Below are 15,578 nucleotides of genomic sequence, written 5' to 3'. Positions count from 1 at the left end.
GAGGCCGAGGCGGGCAGATTGCTCAAGGTCAGGAGTTTGAAACCAGCCTGAGCAAGAGCGAGACCCCGTCTCTACTATAAATAGAAAGAAATTAATTGGCCAACTAATATATATAGAAAAAAAAATTAGCCGGGCATGGTGGCGCATGCCTGTAGTCCCAGCTACTTGGGAGGCTAAGGCAGTAGGATTGCTTGAGCCCAGGAGTTTGAGGTTGCTGTGAGCTAGGCTGACGCCAAGGCACTCACTCTAGCCTGGGCAACAAAGTGACACTCTGTCTCAAAAAAAAAAAAAAAAAAAAAAATGAAGGAGGAAGAAGGAAGAAGAAAAAGAATACAACTTAGTAAAGGTATTGAAAACCAGAGGTAGCCACGGGTCCACTCTGGCAGAGCCCCTTCCTTTTACCTGGTTGGAAACTGTGTAGAAAATGATGAGAAAAGGAAAGAAGATTAATTAGCTCTTAATTATAACTTGGGGGCAGGTAAGACAGAGAGCACTGGCGCTGTGGATTCTTTGGCCAGTGGGAGCAGGGAAGGCCTCATGCCAAGGGGAGGAGCGGCACGGGCGCGGCCAGGAATGAAGGGGGTGCCACACCAGGCCCAGCAGGCCGTGTCCGGGCTTTGGATGCCATCCTGGGCTCTGGGCACAAAGGAAGGGTGTTGAGTGGAGACTGTGATCACAGTGGTGCTCACGGAGCACACTGCTATTCTGTGGAGAAAGGATCTGTGTATCTCCTGCAGGCATGGACTATGGTTTGTCCATCTTTGTGACTGTCACAGGGGGTCACCCACTGAGAGGAAAGGAAAGGAGGGCTGCTCAATGCACGTTTGTTTAGTAAACCACGTGCAATACTCACTTGCTCCCATAACTCACGCAGCCTGGCTGAAAAAGGCTAACCCCACCCAAACCAGGAGTGAGTTGTCTGTAAGTAATACACACGGCCCACTTCTGAGCTCTGTCCTCACAGAGGGAAAGAACATCGCCCCTTCTGATTCCATAACAGGGTTTTAGGTCACATAACCCCCTCGGCCTCTCCACGATGTGACCCACAGGTTCCTCCTCATTCCCCACACCAAAACGCAGCGCACTCTCGAAATGGCTTTGGAACATGCTGGAGCCCCAGGGTGAAAAGCTGCAGACTTCCTGTCAAACGTTTTGTTTCCAGTGAACACCAACTGCACAGACAAAGGGGGTCATGGCAGGAGGACAGGCAAAGCTCTTCGTCTCTAGGATGTCTTACCTGGACTTTATAGAGCTGATTGAAAGCACCCTTGTGAAGCCTTTCCAGATTGACAGTGGCGAACACTGCAGAGAGAAGGAGAGGCCCTACTGAGGCACTGTGACAAGTGCCATCAGGGAAGGGCTGGAGGCCCACCCTGCACATGGGAGGGAAGGCGGCTGCGCGGTGAGGCTGACGGACGCTGCGTGCATCCCACCTTGCAGCGTACAAAGGGCTGCCACAGCCTTCGCCGCGACCCTGGACACTTGCCAGGACAATCTTTTGTACTGAGAAGAGCAGTTAAATTAACCACACTTTGTGCAGAGAAGTGAACCAGGCCAAGGTCATCTGACTTGATCAGACCTAGAAGGTGAACGCAGGCTGCCCGGCCCCCAGCTCAGCCTCCTTCCCAGGGCACCATAATAACCTGGGAAGAGCCACTGCGAAGGAAAGCACAGCAGCTGCTCTCCAGTGAAACATCGCCTGACAGATCCTCCTCTGGACCCGTCGGCCTGCTTGGTCATTTCCCTCACTTCTGTCATCTTATGATTCTGTCCTGAATTGTCCTGCTACTTTATTGTCTAGGGTCTATTAAGCCCGAAGCTGTAGGATCCCAGGAATGGGACTCTGCGATCGTCTGGTTCCCCGTGTGGCTCCGCACGTTGGTGGGGGCGGCCCTATCCGAAGCCACGCCAAGCACGAATGCAGGCTCCAGCCACAGGAAAGTATGAGACACGGACAGGCGTACCGGGGAGCGCCGCTCCGCCACTGCTGTTCTAGACAACAGGAGCAAGGACAGGCGATAGAGTTGGCAAGTGAACTCCGAGCTTTGACCTTGAGTCCTTGTCCATTGTAATATCCAATCTCTGGGATCCATGTCAATGGATATGGGAAAGAGAGGCATCAGAGGTACACTTGGTTCTCTCTGAAGCTCGTTCAGGATTTAAACGAATTGGCTAAGAGCTTCCATTCTCCTTTGAAATAACTCTAGATTTGTACCTCCTTTGATGTGGCCCTTCAGCACAGCTGTCTCACTATCGGAGGTCAAGAGCAGCTCCACAATGCCTCTTTGCAGCAGGGTCTGTTGAAAAAACTGAACAGAATGAACCCACTTCCCTGGCTCCCAGGGGAAGAAGGAAATACCTTTGGCCCTATGGATCTGTAGGCTCTGCATGCATGGATTCAACCAACTGAAGATCAAAAATATTTTTTTTAGATTGAGTTTTCAGGCCAGGTGTGGTGGCTCATACCTTTAATCACAGCACTTTGGGAGGCCAAGGTGGGGGGATCACTTGTGGCCAGGAGTTTGAGACCAGCCTGGCAATACAGTAAGATCTCATCTCTACAAAAACCTTTAAAAATAGCCGGGCATGGTGGTGAGCACGCCTTGTAGTCCCAGCTGCTCAGGAGGCTGAGGCAGGAGGATCACTTAAGCCCAGGAGTTCAAGGCTATAATGAGCTATGATCAGGTCACTGCACTCCAGCCCAGGTGACAGAGTGAGATCCTGTCTCAAAAAAATGAATAAATAAATAAAATGACATTGCATCTGTACTGAACATGTACAGAATTATGTCAGGTATTATAAGTAATCTGGAGACAATGTTAAGTATATGGAGGATGTGCATAGGTTATATGCAAATGCTACACCATTTAAGTCAGGGACTTGAACACCTAAAGATTTTGGTATCTTTGGGGATCCAAGTCAACCAGGGGATGAGTATAAGGAAACTGGGAAATAGACACAGCAAGGTTCAGGTGGCAAGGTGTGAGTTAGAGACGGGTTTGGATTTGGAGTCTGACCACCTGCATCTCAGTGATTGGAGAAAGTCTCTGTCCCTGTCTCAGCTTGTGTTTTTTTGTGGGGAATGGCCTTAAAATCAGCTGAGTATAGGCTCTGACACCCATGGTCAAAGCCTCCGGGGAAAAGAGCTGAGTTTATCAGGAAACACCCTGAGGAGGATGCACACCACAGGAAGGAAGAGGAAGACAGGCTGGGAAACACTCTGTGCTGGGAGGGAGAAGCTGAGGCTGAGGGTCTGAGAAAGATCAGAGATCAACTTCGCAAAGCTTGGGTCCCACCTAGACACTGTCAGAGAAACTGGTGTGGGGAGGAGAGGAGGCCTAGTCTGAAAAATTATATTTTCTAGGCCAGGGACCAGGGGACCACGTCTGTGTGTTTCCTCTGTCATCAAGCCAGATCTAGGCCTGGGAGTAGAGTTGAGTGGCAAATTTTTAAATCAAGAAAAAATAATGCTAGCTGACTAAGACTGATTTGGGGAGGTCAAGCTAGCCTCTGAGTAACGATAGGAGGGGAATTACTCACAGACCTTGTTCAACTCGAGAAGCCACAGCTACAGAGCAGGAACCAGCAGGTGGCTGGAGCCCAGCCCTGCCCTCCTGACCCCTTCTTTGCCCAGCTGGTGACCCCTCCCCTGCAAGCCATTCAGCCAGAGGCCTCTGTGCGCGCAGAGCTAGGTCGGCAAGGGCAGAGCTGGGAGGGGTCAGGCCAGACCGGGCAGCCCCTGCAACCTTCTTAGCACCCTGAGGAGGGGGTCCCACTGAGACTGGGCCCTTATCAACTTCCTTAATGTGCGAAGTCAGGGACCAGGAGGAGCTGAGCCCAGAAAGGACAGCGGGCAGAACTGCAGTTATTTCCTGGCCTGAGAAGCCCTTCTGTGAAGAAGCAAAGGGAGCAGAAGAGAGGATGTTAATACTACTGGCTAGAAAGCTGCTAGCTGCTAGCCATTGTCATTAAGTTCGTGAAGCATTATTTACTGTAAGTGTAGATTCACCAGCCCCCAGCTTTCATGAGAATTGTGGGTCATAGAAACATCAAATAGAAAGGAATAATCTTTGATACCATGCTTTGTATCATAATAGATTTGTTGAAGTACATCTTTATTATCCTGACTATACTGTACATTCACAAAGAAATTGAACCTGATCTTCTGCATGGATTTGAACTGCACTCATATGCAGATTTTTTTCAATAAAAGTTACATCAAGTGTAACCCTCCTGCTTCCCTCCTCTGCTATTGCTGAGACAACAAGCCCAACCCTCCCCCTCCTCCTCTCAGCCTATTCAATGTGAAGATGAGGAAGACCTTTCTGATGATCCACTTCCAGTTAATAAATAGTAAAAATATTTTCTCTTCATTATGATTTTCTTAATAACATTTTCTTCTCTCTAGCTTGCTTTATTGTAAGACTACAATACATACTATAATGTACAAAATATGGGGTAACTGACTGTTTAGGTTACCAGTAAGGTTTCCAACAAACAGTAGCCTATTAGCAGTTAAGTTCTGGGGGAGTCAAAAGCTATCCTGAGATTTTCGACTGTACTGGGTGTCAGCACCCCTACGCCCCACGTTATTCAAGGGTCAGCTGTATGTTCTCAGAATGCACCGTGCCCGGCACAGATGCCCGTGCAGCAGGGAATCAGGATCGTGTGCTGGAGAAGAGATTAAGGAAGAAGATATGTAAATGTGGAGACAAACCCAGCCTTCCTTACCTTGTGAAGATAGGGCATGTAGTTTTTATCCTTACTAAATGAACCGTATTCATTCTCCACCTGCACTGCGATCACAGGGCCTCCCTGGCGGTACTGAGAGACAAGCAGAGGAAAGTTGGATGCCACTAGGGCCATAAGCCTGGAGCCACCGGGTTGCTGCTAGACACACCCGGCTGGTGTGGCATGCTCTGGTGCAAGGCTCCTGCCTGCCGTCTTCTGCTCTCTCTCCTCCCCACCCTGGGGTCAAAGTCCCCTCAGGCACTTAGCTGCTGCAGAAGTCCTACCTCCGTGGGAGCGCTGCAGACAGGCGGTCACACCTTCCCCTTTATTTCTCATACTAATTAGCTACTTAAATTTAATCTCTCAAACCTACAAACTCACCTGCTTCCAGGCCCATCCTATCCACTTCCCACTGACGAATCAAAGAGACGCACCCTCTCCCCCCCACCCCACCCCCGTCCTAGGGTATTGTCACCAAGTGGCTGGTGTGCCAGTCCCATTGCCCTGGACCACCTGCTCAGGAGCTCAGCTTCTGCACAGTCCCTCTTCTGTTGGTGCCTTCCACCCTTCCTTCCAAACTGACTGACTCCCATTGCCATGGCAACGTATTTGGGATCTTCACACTGGGGAGACATGCAGGAGAGGGCTCCAAAGTCCTCCTGCTCTCTCCTCTCTGGGAGCCACACTTTCCGTGAGTTACCAGTCATCTATGCGCCAGTGCTCTGCTTCCTCACTTTTAACTCACCCCCCAAGCACCTTAGTACAGCTTCCAGCCCCTCGCACCCCCTAAACCGTCAACATTGACCTAGCTGTGCTAAAATTAAAGCATTTTTCAGAGCTTAATTCAATCCTCCAATGTCCCTCCGCACTCCAGTGCATTTCCTTCTTCTTAGAGCCTCTCCACACGGAAGGCGAAGTGAGCTCTCGGAAGCAAAGGTCTGGTCTTTACTCTCTCAACGTAATGCAATCGCACCGTTCCTCCTGCCCACAGAGCAATGCCAACCGGGGAGTGTGGCGTCCGTTTGGGGGCAAAGGGATGCTGGCTCCCGAGTGGGCAACAAAGGAGAAGGAGTGTGACCGGCAGCTTTTCATTTGCAAATCCACCTTCTGCCTCTTTCCCACCTCATGCTCTCTGGCCAGGCACGCTGAACTTCCTGCAGTTCTTCAAACCCCTCGTTCTGTCTCTCACCATCTGTTGCTTCACCCATACTGGGGACTCATGAGCACTTCCCCTGCTTGATAATGACTTACTGTGTGGACGTAAATATCCTGAACTAGTGAAGTGAGAACAATCGTTTCCATTTTTGAACAGTATCTTAACTCCAACCTAAAGGGGGACATTTCTAAAAACCTCGTTGTAGAATTCACAGTCGAATTTATTAAATAAACAGTATTAGAAGAATAAAAGACCCAAGTAAACCAGTAAATGCACTCTAAAAGTTATTTTTACATAATTAAAACAATGAAGACGATCAATTAAATAAGACTTTAAAATACTAATAATTTATCAATAATGAGCCCTATACATTTCACTTATATATAATTCCTTGTATCTTAAAAATTTTCTAGGATTTATCGCCCTCATAATATCAATGGGATGTTTATAAATTTGCTTTGTTTGCTGTATACATACGACTGTTAAGTGACATTTGTACTTGTGCTTGAACTTCCATCCAAATATTCAAAGTCCTTCTAGTTTTAAGGCTCACTTCTGCCACTGTGTCCCATCTACATTACAGAAATGCAACCAGAAACATACGGCTTCAGCCCTTGGTACAAAAGATGTATCTTGAGTACACCTAACAGACCCAGAGTTTAATCCTGGAGACGGGGTTCTCTTCACCTCTGCAGTGCCCCTCTCTCAAAAGCTGTACTGCTTTAGGAATATTGTTCCTAAACAATCCTTCACTTTCCTTTCTAATCCCCCAGTTCTTCTCTTTATAATTATCCTAATAGGAATAACTCACAGTTCACAATTCAGGGTTAGTTATACACGGCTGGCTCTGTATGCCTGTCATGTTTTCTCCCAAACAGAAGAATCTAAAATAGTAAGATATTAGTCTACTACCTAATAATCCCAGTTTTTATCCCATCTCAAGCTACATTAAGAAATATGTTTTTAAACTAAGATTTATTTTTACTTAAATAATAACAGTGTGCATCCTCTTGTTTGGAAGAGAGAAATATAAATTAAAACTTAAAAATATAAATTAAAATATCTATATTTTTTAAATTAAACAAAAGAATATCACAATGATTAAACAATTGCTGTCTTATAGACTTCAGGCTATAATGTTCAGTTTTTTAATCACAGACCTGCCTGTGTGCTACAGGCTGACATTATGAAAATGAAGGAATTTCTTATGTAGTGCATGAAGTCTGGGAACTCCATGAAGCAGGAAATGCATGGCATCTGTGTTCTTCCCATTCTTGGGACTAAATCAAACTGGAATACAGACAGTAGTAAGTACATTCACACAGATACAAAATTGAGCCCAGTTATTATAACAAACTTGGAAAACCAAAATGTCCATGACTAGGGCACTAATTAAGTGAATTATGATATATCCATACTATGGAATACTATGCAGCTATTAAAAAGAGTGGCAGGTTTCGAAACTATTTTTTCAGATGACAAAAGAAAAATGCCCAGTGGAAATTGTATATTTTTATACAAAAAATATATATACACATATGTGTGTGTGTAATTTGCTTCTATATGTATAGAAAATCTCCGGAAAGATACACAAAAATCTGGTAAAAATTGGTTGTCTCCTAAAAAGGCAACTAAGTAGCTCTAGGAGAGGGTGGGAGGGGAGACTTTTATTTGACCATAAACTCTGTTGTACTTTTTAAGCTTTTTTTTTTTTTTTTTTTTTTTTGCCAAGTTAAGAGTCAAAATAAGCAAGCAGTGAGCTCTGTGACTATCACGTACATGTCACAACCTTGACACCCATTCATGCAGTCCCTGTCTTGTGGGACCAGAGTCTTTCCGGAAGCCCTCGGGAAAAGGCATAAAGTCAGGACAGGAAAAGGCTTCTGTCCTTAAGATGACAGCAGAGGCTTCTGTTACGAGAAAGCCAGCTGCATTTCTCACAGAGACTGCTCATGGCCTATTCGGTGACCGAGCCAGAACAAACTGTTTCCCTAAGACGAACGTGAGCAAGAAGGACAAGGAAGTGTGGCTTTACCTGGAGAGGAATCACTCGGGGAATTAGATGATCAAAATACTTATCAACTGCCTCAGCGAAGCCCTTGCAGGTTGTCCTCAGTTGCAGCTGGGGGTCTTGCAGGAGCCAGCTGCGGGCGAGAGAGGCGGCTGGCGTCTGGGACAGGAAGGCGGGAGGAGTAGGAGGCGGCCGGGGCGGGGGCCAGCCCTCCCCGGAGCTGCCTCCACTCAGTTCACATCTGTCCGCAGGTCCCACGCCCTTGCTCCTAGAGCACTCAAGGCTCCGGAAGGATCCGTGCTGTGCGAGCTTTTCAGACTGTCACAGACTGGTGGGCTTCAGAGGAAAACCCGGGTCCCCGTCTCCAAGGCCCCCGCAGCTCGGCAGCGCCGTCAGCCCCGCTGCCAGACAGGGACTGAGCCCCACGGCTCTCACACCCATACCTGAATGCACTTTTCCTTTTACCTTTTACTGAATGCTCTATTCTTTTTGAGTTTATTAAGAACATTTTTCTTGAGGACAGCATCTGTTCCTTAGGCACAGGGTCACATTTCCACTGAGACCTAAGACTTCACGCGCAGGACAGGAGCCTAAAAGCCAGTGACACCTCCTCCTGTGCAGGTCACTGGGCAGGCGCCCGGCCAGGTCCCCTCCTGCACAGGGAGCAGTCGCTTCCCGGAAACTCCCACTTACCCCAAGCTCAGACTTTCTCTGCCTCCAAGCTGGATGGGAGAAGGAGCCCATCAAGGAGACAAGCAAAGTCTTCCCCTGACCCTGGGGGTAGAAGTGCCACTCTGGGGCAGAGCCACCGGCGGCTGGCCAGGGGGGCTGTCGTCACGCAGGGCCAGGGAGAGGACTCCTGGGTTCCCAGCCTGACCCTCGTAATGCAGGCAGAGGGCCAGCAGCACAGAGGAAGAAATGAGCAAAGAAAAGCGAGAGGAAGGGAGGGGAGCTGAGGGTCTCAGCACGTGCAGACGGCGGCCTTCCCTCAACAAAACAGGAGAAAGATCAGAGGTGTCAGACCTTGCACGTGCTAGCTTCTGTCTCCCTTCTTCCCAGAGCGTGGGAAGAACAGAGGTGGCCAGAGCGCCTCCTCTCTGGGAAAAGAAGAGTATGAACACCCCGTGGCTGCTTCTGCCCTTGCACTCGCTCTTGAACACCGGCGCAAAGCACCAGGCCCGACGCCTCGAGCTCCTCATCTGTGAAATGGGGACGACATTGGTACCCACGCCTCATTCCCACATTACTGAAGGCGTCACATGAAACAATGAAGGTAAAATGCATGGTGTCGTGCCAGACACACAATATGGGCTCAATAAATAAAGGTTACTTTTATAAATAAAGGTCATCATTATTAGACTGAAATTTCACTTTTTGTAAAGCAAAATACTTCACTATAACCCAACTGGACTTGTAGCCCCGTGTACCTGGGCAAGCCCCCGAGGTCGACCTCGCTGCAGATGTAGGGGCCTGGACGCAGGATCACCCACAGCCCAATCTCCGCAGCCGTCAGGACAAAGGCCCTGGGGAGGGAAGCGAGTCCGCGCCTGCCGTGTCCGTCCAGGGCAGAGGCCGCAGGTGGAGCCCAGCTCCTGTCCCTGCCCCTCTCTCACCCAGGCAGACTGACCGGGCGAAGGCCAGGCTCCGCCAGGCCAGCACGACAGGGAGTCCCACACCAGGCCTGAGGCCACGGCTGCTCCCAGCCTCACGCCATCCGCACAGCCCATCGGGGTTAACAGTGAACCTGACCCCAACGGCCCCGCTCCCCTAGAGAGGCAGCCCCGTCCCAGCACAGGTGCTGCACCCCTGCAGAGTCGAGCAGCACCGGGGGGTCCTCAGGCCCCTCTGGGCTGCCGTGGAGAGTGGGGCCAAGGCTGCAGCCCAGCCCCGTGGGGTGACAGGTCTCGCCTGGGGAGTGCTGGGTCCTGCGTACAGGGCCTCTCGCAGGGTCCTGAGAACAAGGCTCCATGCGCAGGCCCCTCTCTGGTTCTCTACAGTCCCTACTCCACCCGAGCAGCCACCTCTCTGCGCCCGCCCGGCCAGGTCACAGAGGCGGCAACACCACGTACTCCAGGTCCAGGTTCCCAGAGAAGTCAAATCTGCCTCTCTCTGGCTCGTGCAGGTTCCACGGAACGTAGCTGGAAGAGGGAAGAGGGATGGGTGATAAGCATCTTCTCATTTCTTTCTTCCAAATTGTTAGGTCAGCCCCAAACCCAACCCCAAACCTGGGGTATCTCTGTTTTGGAATAAGTTGGACTTTCCAATGGAAATCAAACCTCTGTTGTGCTAATGATGACTATCCGCAATAGTTACTTGCTCTATTACCAAACTGTGGTCCAAACTACCACCCTTCCTATGAGTCTAGATTTCTTGTATTTATATATAAATTCTCCCATTCACCGCCTTCTTTTTTGTAACACTCATTAAAAATATAGAGAAAAGGAAAAAGAATACAAACAAAAATGTCTATATCTGCCCAATAAATTATTGCTTTGAATTCATCAACATAAGAATAGAGGAGGCGAGGCGTTTCTATGAAGACGATGGTGACAAAACAGAGGAGGGCACTACCTTTAGCACATAGCAAGGAGGGCCCCTGCCAGCCTCCCCCACAGGGTATGAGTCTGGAAAGTCAAAAGAATGTGTCCAATTTTTATTAGATGCTATTCTTATGAGGGACTATCGTTATTGTGTGTCACCGACAAGGTTTTTGAGTGTTATGCCCTTAACATCATGTTTTTATTGTGCTTTTTATTATACAATTTTGTGCAGTGCAGAGATTTGTGACAATATATGTATTTCATTATAGCAGAAGGCATTGCATTTTAAGGTCTTTTGTTGTGGGGAGGAATGAATAATTGTTTTGCTGAAGACTAAATATGCACAGTAAAGTTTATTGCTATACGTTGAGAGAATAGAACAAAAAAAATTTGCTAAATATTACTTACAAGTAACTTTAAGGGAAATGGCTAGAAAAAGTTGGAAAAAAAGATGGGAAAAGATTAGATGAGTCAAAATGATTCTAGCAATACTAATAACAGGCAAATGGATTTTAAAGCAAAACTCACAAATAGGTTAATAGGAGTGATGTCAAGTAAAAATAAAACCAATGATTCATCAAGAAGATATACTAACCATGACCTCTTATGCTCTTAACACCATAGCTTCAGGAGAAGCTGACTGAGATAGAAAGAAAAGGGATAAACCAATTTCACAGTCATAGTGAGAGGATTGAAAATACTTCTCTAAGAAACAAAGATAATAAGCAGAAAAAAAAAACTTGTTAGGATATGAATTTGAACAGCAAAATTAAAAGGCTAGATCTAATAAATACAGCTCTCTAATAAATAGAGAACCCAGCAGCCAACAGATGGAGCATTTACATTCTTTGTAAAAATGCATGGAACACTTGTAAAATACTGATATATACTATGTCACAAAGTAAATCTCAACAAATTCCAAAAAATCTGCATCATGCAGTCCATGATCCCACAACAAATTAAACTAAATTTAAAAATACAGTTAATTGCATTCCTTCTTTTGTCAGAAATAAGAAAAATTTAAAAAAAATACAGTTAAAATTAGCAAAAATTAAAATAAATAAATAAGAAAGTATATTCCCAAATAGCTTATGGGTCAAAGAGGAAACTACAACAAAAATTAGTAAATATTTGAAACTAAATGACATTTAAAGCATTATATAGCAAAAGCTGTGGGATATATAACCAAAGCAATATTTATAGGAATAGTCATATCTCTGAATGAATATATTAGAAAACAGAGAAGACTGGAAAGAAAGAAAGCTAAATATTCAACTCGGAAAACAAGAAGAAGAGGGAAGAGGAAGAGAATGAGGATGAGAAGGTACTAAATTAAATAAATTAGAAGAAAGGAAATTATACATAACTCAGAAATTTTGAAATATAAACCAAAAGATAGAGATTAACAAAGCTACAATTTAGTTATTTTAAATGACTTAAAAATGATAATGTTAAGAAAATAGAAAATATGGCCCAAGTATATAATATGATACATAACTTTTAAGTGTATATAACTCCCAGTTTTTTTGAGTTTCAAGATTTTTCTGGAGTATGTTCGTTAGGAAGGGAACTCCACTGTTCCTAATTCAAATGTGATTTTGGCTTTGGGCATGGTTTTTATTTGACTGGAGCCTTTGTTCAATGTGTAACATCAGTCACCTCCATGCCCATGTCTACGTGGCCACGCCTGGAGGAGGTCACACCAGGAAGGGAATTACCGTAGTGTGGGCTGTGGGCTCTGCAGCCACACTGCTTGCACCGCCCGCACTCAGACAGCCCACATGCTCCTGAGCAAGTGATTACCCCTGCGGGCTCAGTTTCCCCCGCACAGTGGGAACTGCACTATCCATCTCACAGGACAGCCATGAGGATTAAGGGATTTGTGAAAAGGCTTAGTAAGTGCCTGCACTTTGAAATTCTAAATACACATTACCTTGTATACATAGTCATGTTAAATTTATGCTCATGTTAAATTTATGCTCAATTCTTCTGATAGACTAAACTGGGTTTGTATTTCTTTTTGCCACCATTATTGAGTATATATGTGTGCCAGGTATTGTGACAGGCATTTTTTCATATAAATAAGATAAAGGTTTTATTTTCTTTAAGCAACACAACCCTATGAGGCTATTTTTTTTAAAGAGACAGCGTCTTGCAATGTTGCTCAGGCTGATCTCAAACTCCTAGGCTCAAGGGATTCTCCTGCTTTAGTCAGTTGAGTAACTGGGACTATAGGCATATGCCCCCGAGCCTGGCTTGAGGCAATTCTTATTCTGCCCACTCACAGATGAGAACCCAGGGCCTAGACATGATGGTTAGAGGCAAAGCCGGGACTGAAGGCCAGATCTACCTGACACTAAATCCCTATGATCTTACTCATTAACCCACAGTGTTCACTTTCTTTATGCCACTATACTTCATTTTAGTGATACTGGTATTTCATTACATGTTCAGTTTTTGATATTGCTATTATCCCTCTACATGTCCATCTCTATATACAAAAATAAGAATTGTTTTAAAACGTGTGCATCTGTAAGTATGCATTTATCAGTAAGTATGCCTTGGGTTTACGCCACTGAACTGAGTGCCCTTAAGGGCTCCCAGTACTGCCCGTTAGACAGAGAGATTCCTGAGGAAATTGCCTGCTCCCTTTATATTTCTCCCACTAGCCCTTCTCCAAGGCTTTGATCACAGAGAAAACTAAGTATGAGGCGTAAGTGGCAGCTGGACACTTAAGCATAAAAGGCATGTGCTAGAAAAACTACTTAGAAGGTGAATCCTCACGCTGGGTCCCCAAACCAGAGCTCCGGTTCTGAGCCAGGATGCCAATGGTAGGAGCCCCTGTAGGGTACCAAGGTCATGGAGCGTGAAGAACCAGCACTCACGTGGTGACAGTGTTGAAGCCACAGGCCTTCAGCTTCAGCAAACGGTCCCTCCAGTACTCCCTGGGCACCCGGAAATAGTGGATGGAGCCCCCAAAGATCAGGAACTTGTGCCCCTCCAGGGTGAAGTGTGGCCTGCCCTGACCAGTGCTTTCAGTTTGAAGTCCCACAGATCTGTCCTTTAGCTCCAGCGGGGTCAAATGAGACCAATTAAACCTGGAGGGAGAGGGAGAGAGGAAGAAAGAGAGAGAAAGTGGACAGTTGAAATCTTACCAGAACAGGAAGTTCTTGTTAGCAGGACATGTTCTGTGCACACTTGCAACATTGCTTTCCCCTTCCCCACTCAAGCAAACCTGGACTGGAGCTGATGTAACCTTCCAGGTACAAGGTCCTCTTTATGCCAAGGAGCAAAACCAGGTAAGATAAATGGCAGGAAAAAGACGCCGACGATTCTCTTCCAGGAGAGACACTGGCTGAAAGGAGAAATGGGAGGCAGTGAGAGGGGGAGGCACTGCCCTCAGCCGGCCACAAGGCCAGGAAGGTCTTGGGGGGAAGGGGTCTTCTCCTAGGCCGGCCTAAGGCCGCCGCTGCCAGGCTGTCCTGCAATCCTGGGCTATCCTGCAGTCCTCCTCGGTCAGAACTGGAGGCTGGGGACAGACAGGAGCAGGACAGCGCTGAGCGCCAGGGGACGAGGTCCTCAGAAAGGAGAAGGAGAAGAGGCTCAGTGACAGGTGGGAGCACGGCCACCACCAGGCTCCGGAAGGACCCAGCGTCCATCTGAGCGCCTCCTCTGCATCCACAGCCCTGATTTATTCCGTCGGGTTCCATCGACAGCCCCTCAGCAGGGTGGCGGGAACGAAGGCATCTGCAGGAGAGAGCTTGGGGGAGAGAAGGCATATTGATGAGGAGAGTCTCAGCAGGAGGGTGTCCCAATCCTAATGTCCCCAGGGCCTGGAGACAATAAATACTCGTCGCAATAAATACCTGTCGATGACGGGCTGGCCAACAGAACCCAGGGGAAAGTCTAGGGCGCTCCAGGTACACCTAGGGCGAGCAGGAGCCGAGGAGGGGCATGAGGACAGCGGAGCCCGGAAGGCGGATGTCACCTGAGGAAGGGCGGGGAGCCCATCTTGGCGAGGCGAGGAGCCGAGTGAGGAGCCGAGGTCCCAGGTCCAGCGCTGCTCCGGCGCCCTCCGCAGCCCCCGACGCAGCGGGCCGGCGCTCCAGGTCTGCGCTCCGGTGTCTGGAGCCCGGGGCGGGGGCGGGGCCCGTGCGGGGGCGGGGGCGGGGCGGGGCCCGGGGCGGGGGCGGGGCTCGGGGCCCGGGGTGGGGCCTGGGGGCGGGGGCGGGAGCGGGGGACGGGGACGGGGGACGGGGACGGGGGACGGGGACGGGGACGGGGGACGGGGGACGGGGGACGGGGACGGGGGACGGGGACGGGGACGGGGGACGGGGGACGGGGACGGGGACGGGGGACGGGGACGGGGGCCTGGGGACGGGGACGGGGACGGGGGACGGGGACGGGGGACGGGGACGGGGACGGGGACGGGGACGGGGCCCGGGGCAGGGGCTGCAGCCCACGGCAGGGTCGGAGCCCGCAGCAGACGGCTCCGGGCGGCAGGTCCGCAGAGGTCCGCCCCGCGGGGGTGTCCCGCCCACCAGTCTTGGCGCAGATGCTTTTCAGCCCTTGGAAGTAAAGCAGGAGGATCGTTGTGTTTCCTAAACTGGGTGTCAACCGCCAGCCGGCACGGAAAGGCGAGCGAGTGGCGGAAGGGGGGGCGACCCCGTCTCCGCGCACCGTGGGTCCCCACCTCCGGCGCGCCCGCGGGGGCCGGCAGGGCTCCAAGCTAAGCAGGTATGGTTGAATACCACGCGTAGACGCTAAAGTACAGATTCCACAGGGCCCATGGAAGTCCAGGCGAGGCACACAGGGTCCCCGGAGAGCTGGGGCTTCCCAGCGCCTTGGTAAAAGAGTGAGAGTTGCCAGGGCGGAGCAGCGGCACCCAGGGCGGAGCGGAGCGGCACCCAGGGCGGAGCGGGGCGGCACCCAGGGCGGAGCGGGGCGGCACCCAGGGCGGAGCAGCGGCACCCAGGGCGGAGCGGAGCGGCACCCAGGGCGGAGCGGGGCGGCACCCAGGGCGGAGCAGCGGCACCCAGGGCGGAGCGGAGCGGCACCCAGGGCGGAGCAGCGGCACCCAGGGCGGAGCAGCGGCACCCAGGGCGGAGCGGAGCGGCACCCAGGGCGGAGCAGCGGCACC

The 15,578-nt window shown here is 49.4% G+C and overlaps 1 protein-coding gene across 1 annotated transcript in view; it reads right to left on the bottom strand.

Annotated features, from left to right (window-relative positions):
• The window catches only part of GLB1L3 (galactosidase beta 1 like 3), a 29,655-nt gene extending 15,090 nt beyond the window's left edge, over window positions 1-14,565 (bottom strand). Inside the window, exons 1-9 of the mRNA XM_012739614.3 lie at window positions 14,427-14,565; window positions 13,674-13,793; window positions 13,324-13,536; window positions 9,968-10,036; window positions 9,326-9,421; window positions 7,923-8,031; window positions 4,732-4,824; window positions 2,216-2,297; window positions 1,238-1,302 (exon numbers count right to left, since the gene is read on the bottom strand). Of these exons, the coding sequence (XP_012595068.2) occupies window positions 1,238-1,302; window positions 2,216-2,297; window positions 4,732-4,824; window positions 7,923-8,031; window positions 9,326-9,421; window positions 9,968-10,036; window positions 13,324-13,536; window positions 13,674-13,793; window positions 14,427-14,449 (870 nt within the window). The 5' untranslated portion in view covers window positions 14,450-14,565. The remainder of the gene's footprint in view (window positions 1-1,237; window positions 1,303-2,215; window positions 2,298-4,731; window positions 4,825-7,922; window positions 8,032-9,325; window positions 9,422-9,967; window positions 10,037-13,323; window positions 13,537-13,673; window positions 13,794-14,426) is intronic.
• Window positions 14,566-15,578: the final 1,013 nt, after the last annotated feature.

Source organism: Microcebus murinus, chromosome 4 (genome assembly GCF_040939455.1).
Source record: "Microcebus murinus isolate Inina chromosome 4, M.murinus_Inina_mat1.0, whole genome shotgun sequence".
Classification (NCBI taxonomy): Eukaryota; Metazoa; Chordata; class Mammalia; order Primates; family Cheirogaleidae; genus Microcebus; species Microcebus murinus.
This window is presented reverse-complemented; position numbering and strand designations above follow the sequence as displayed.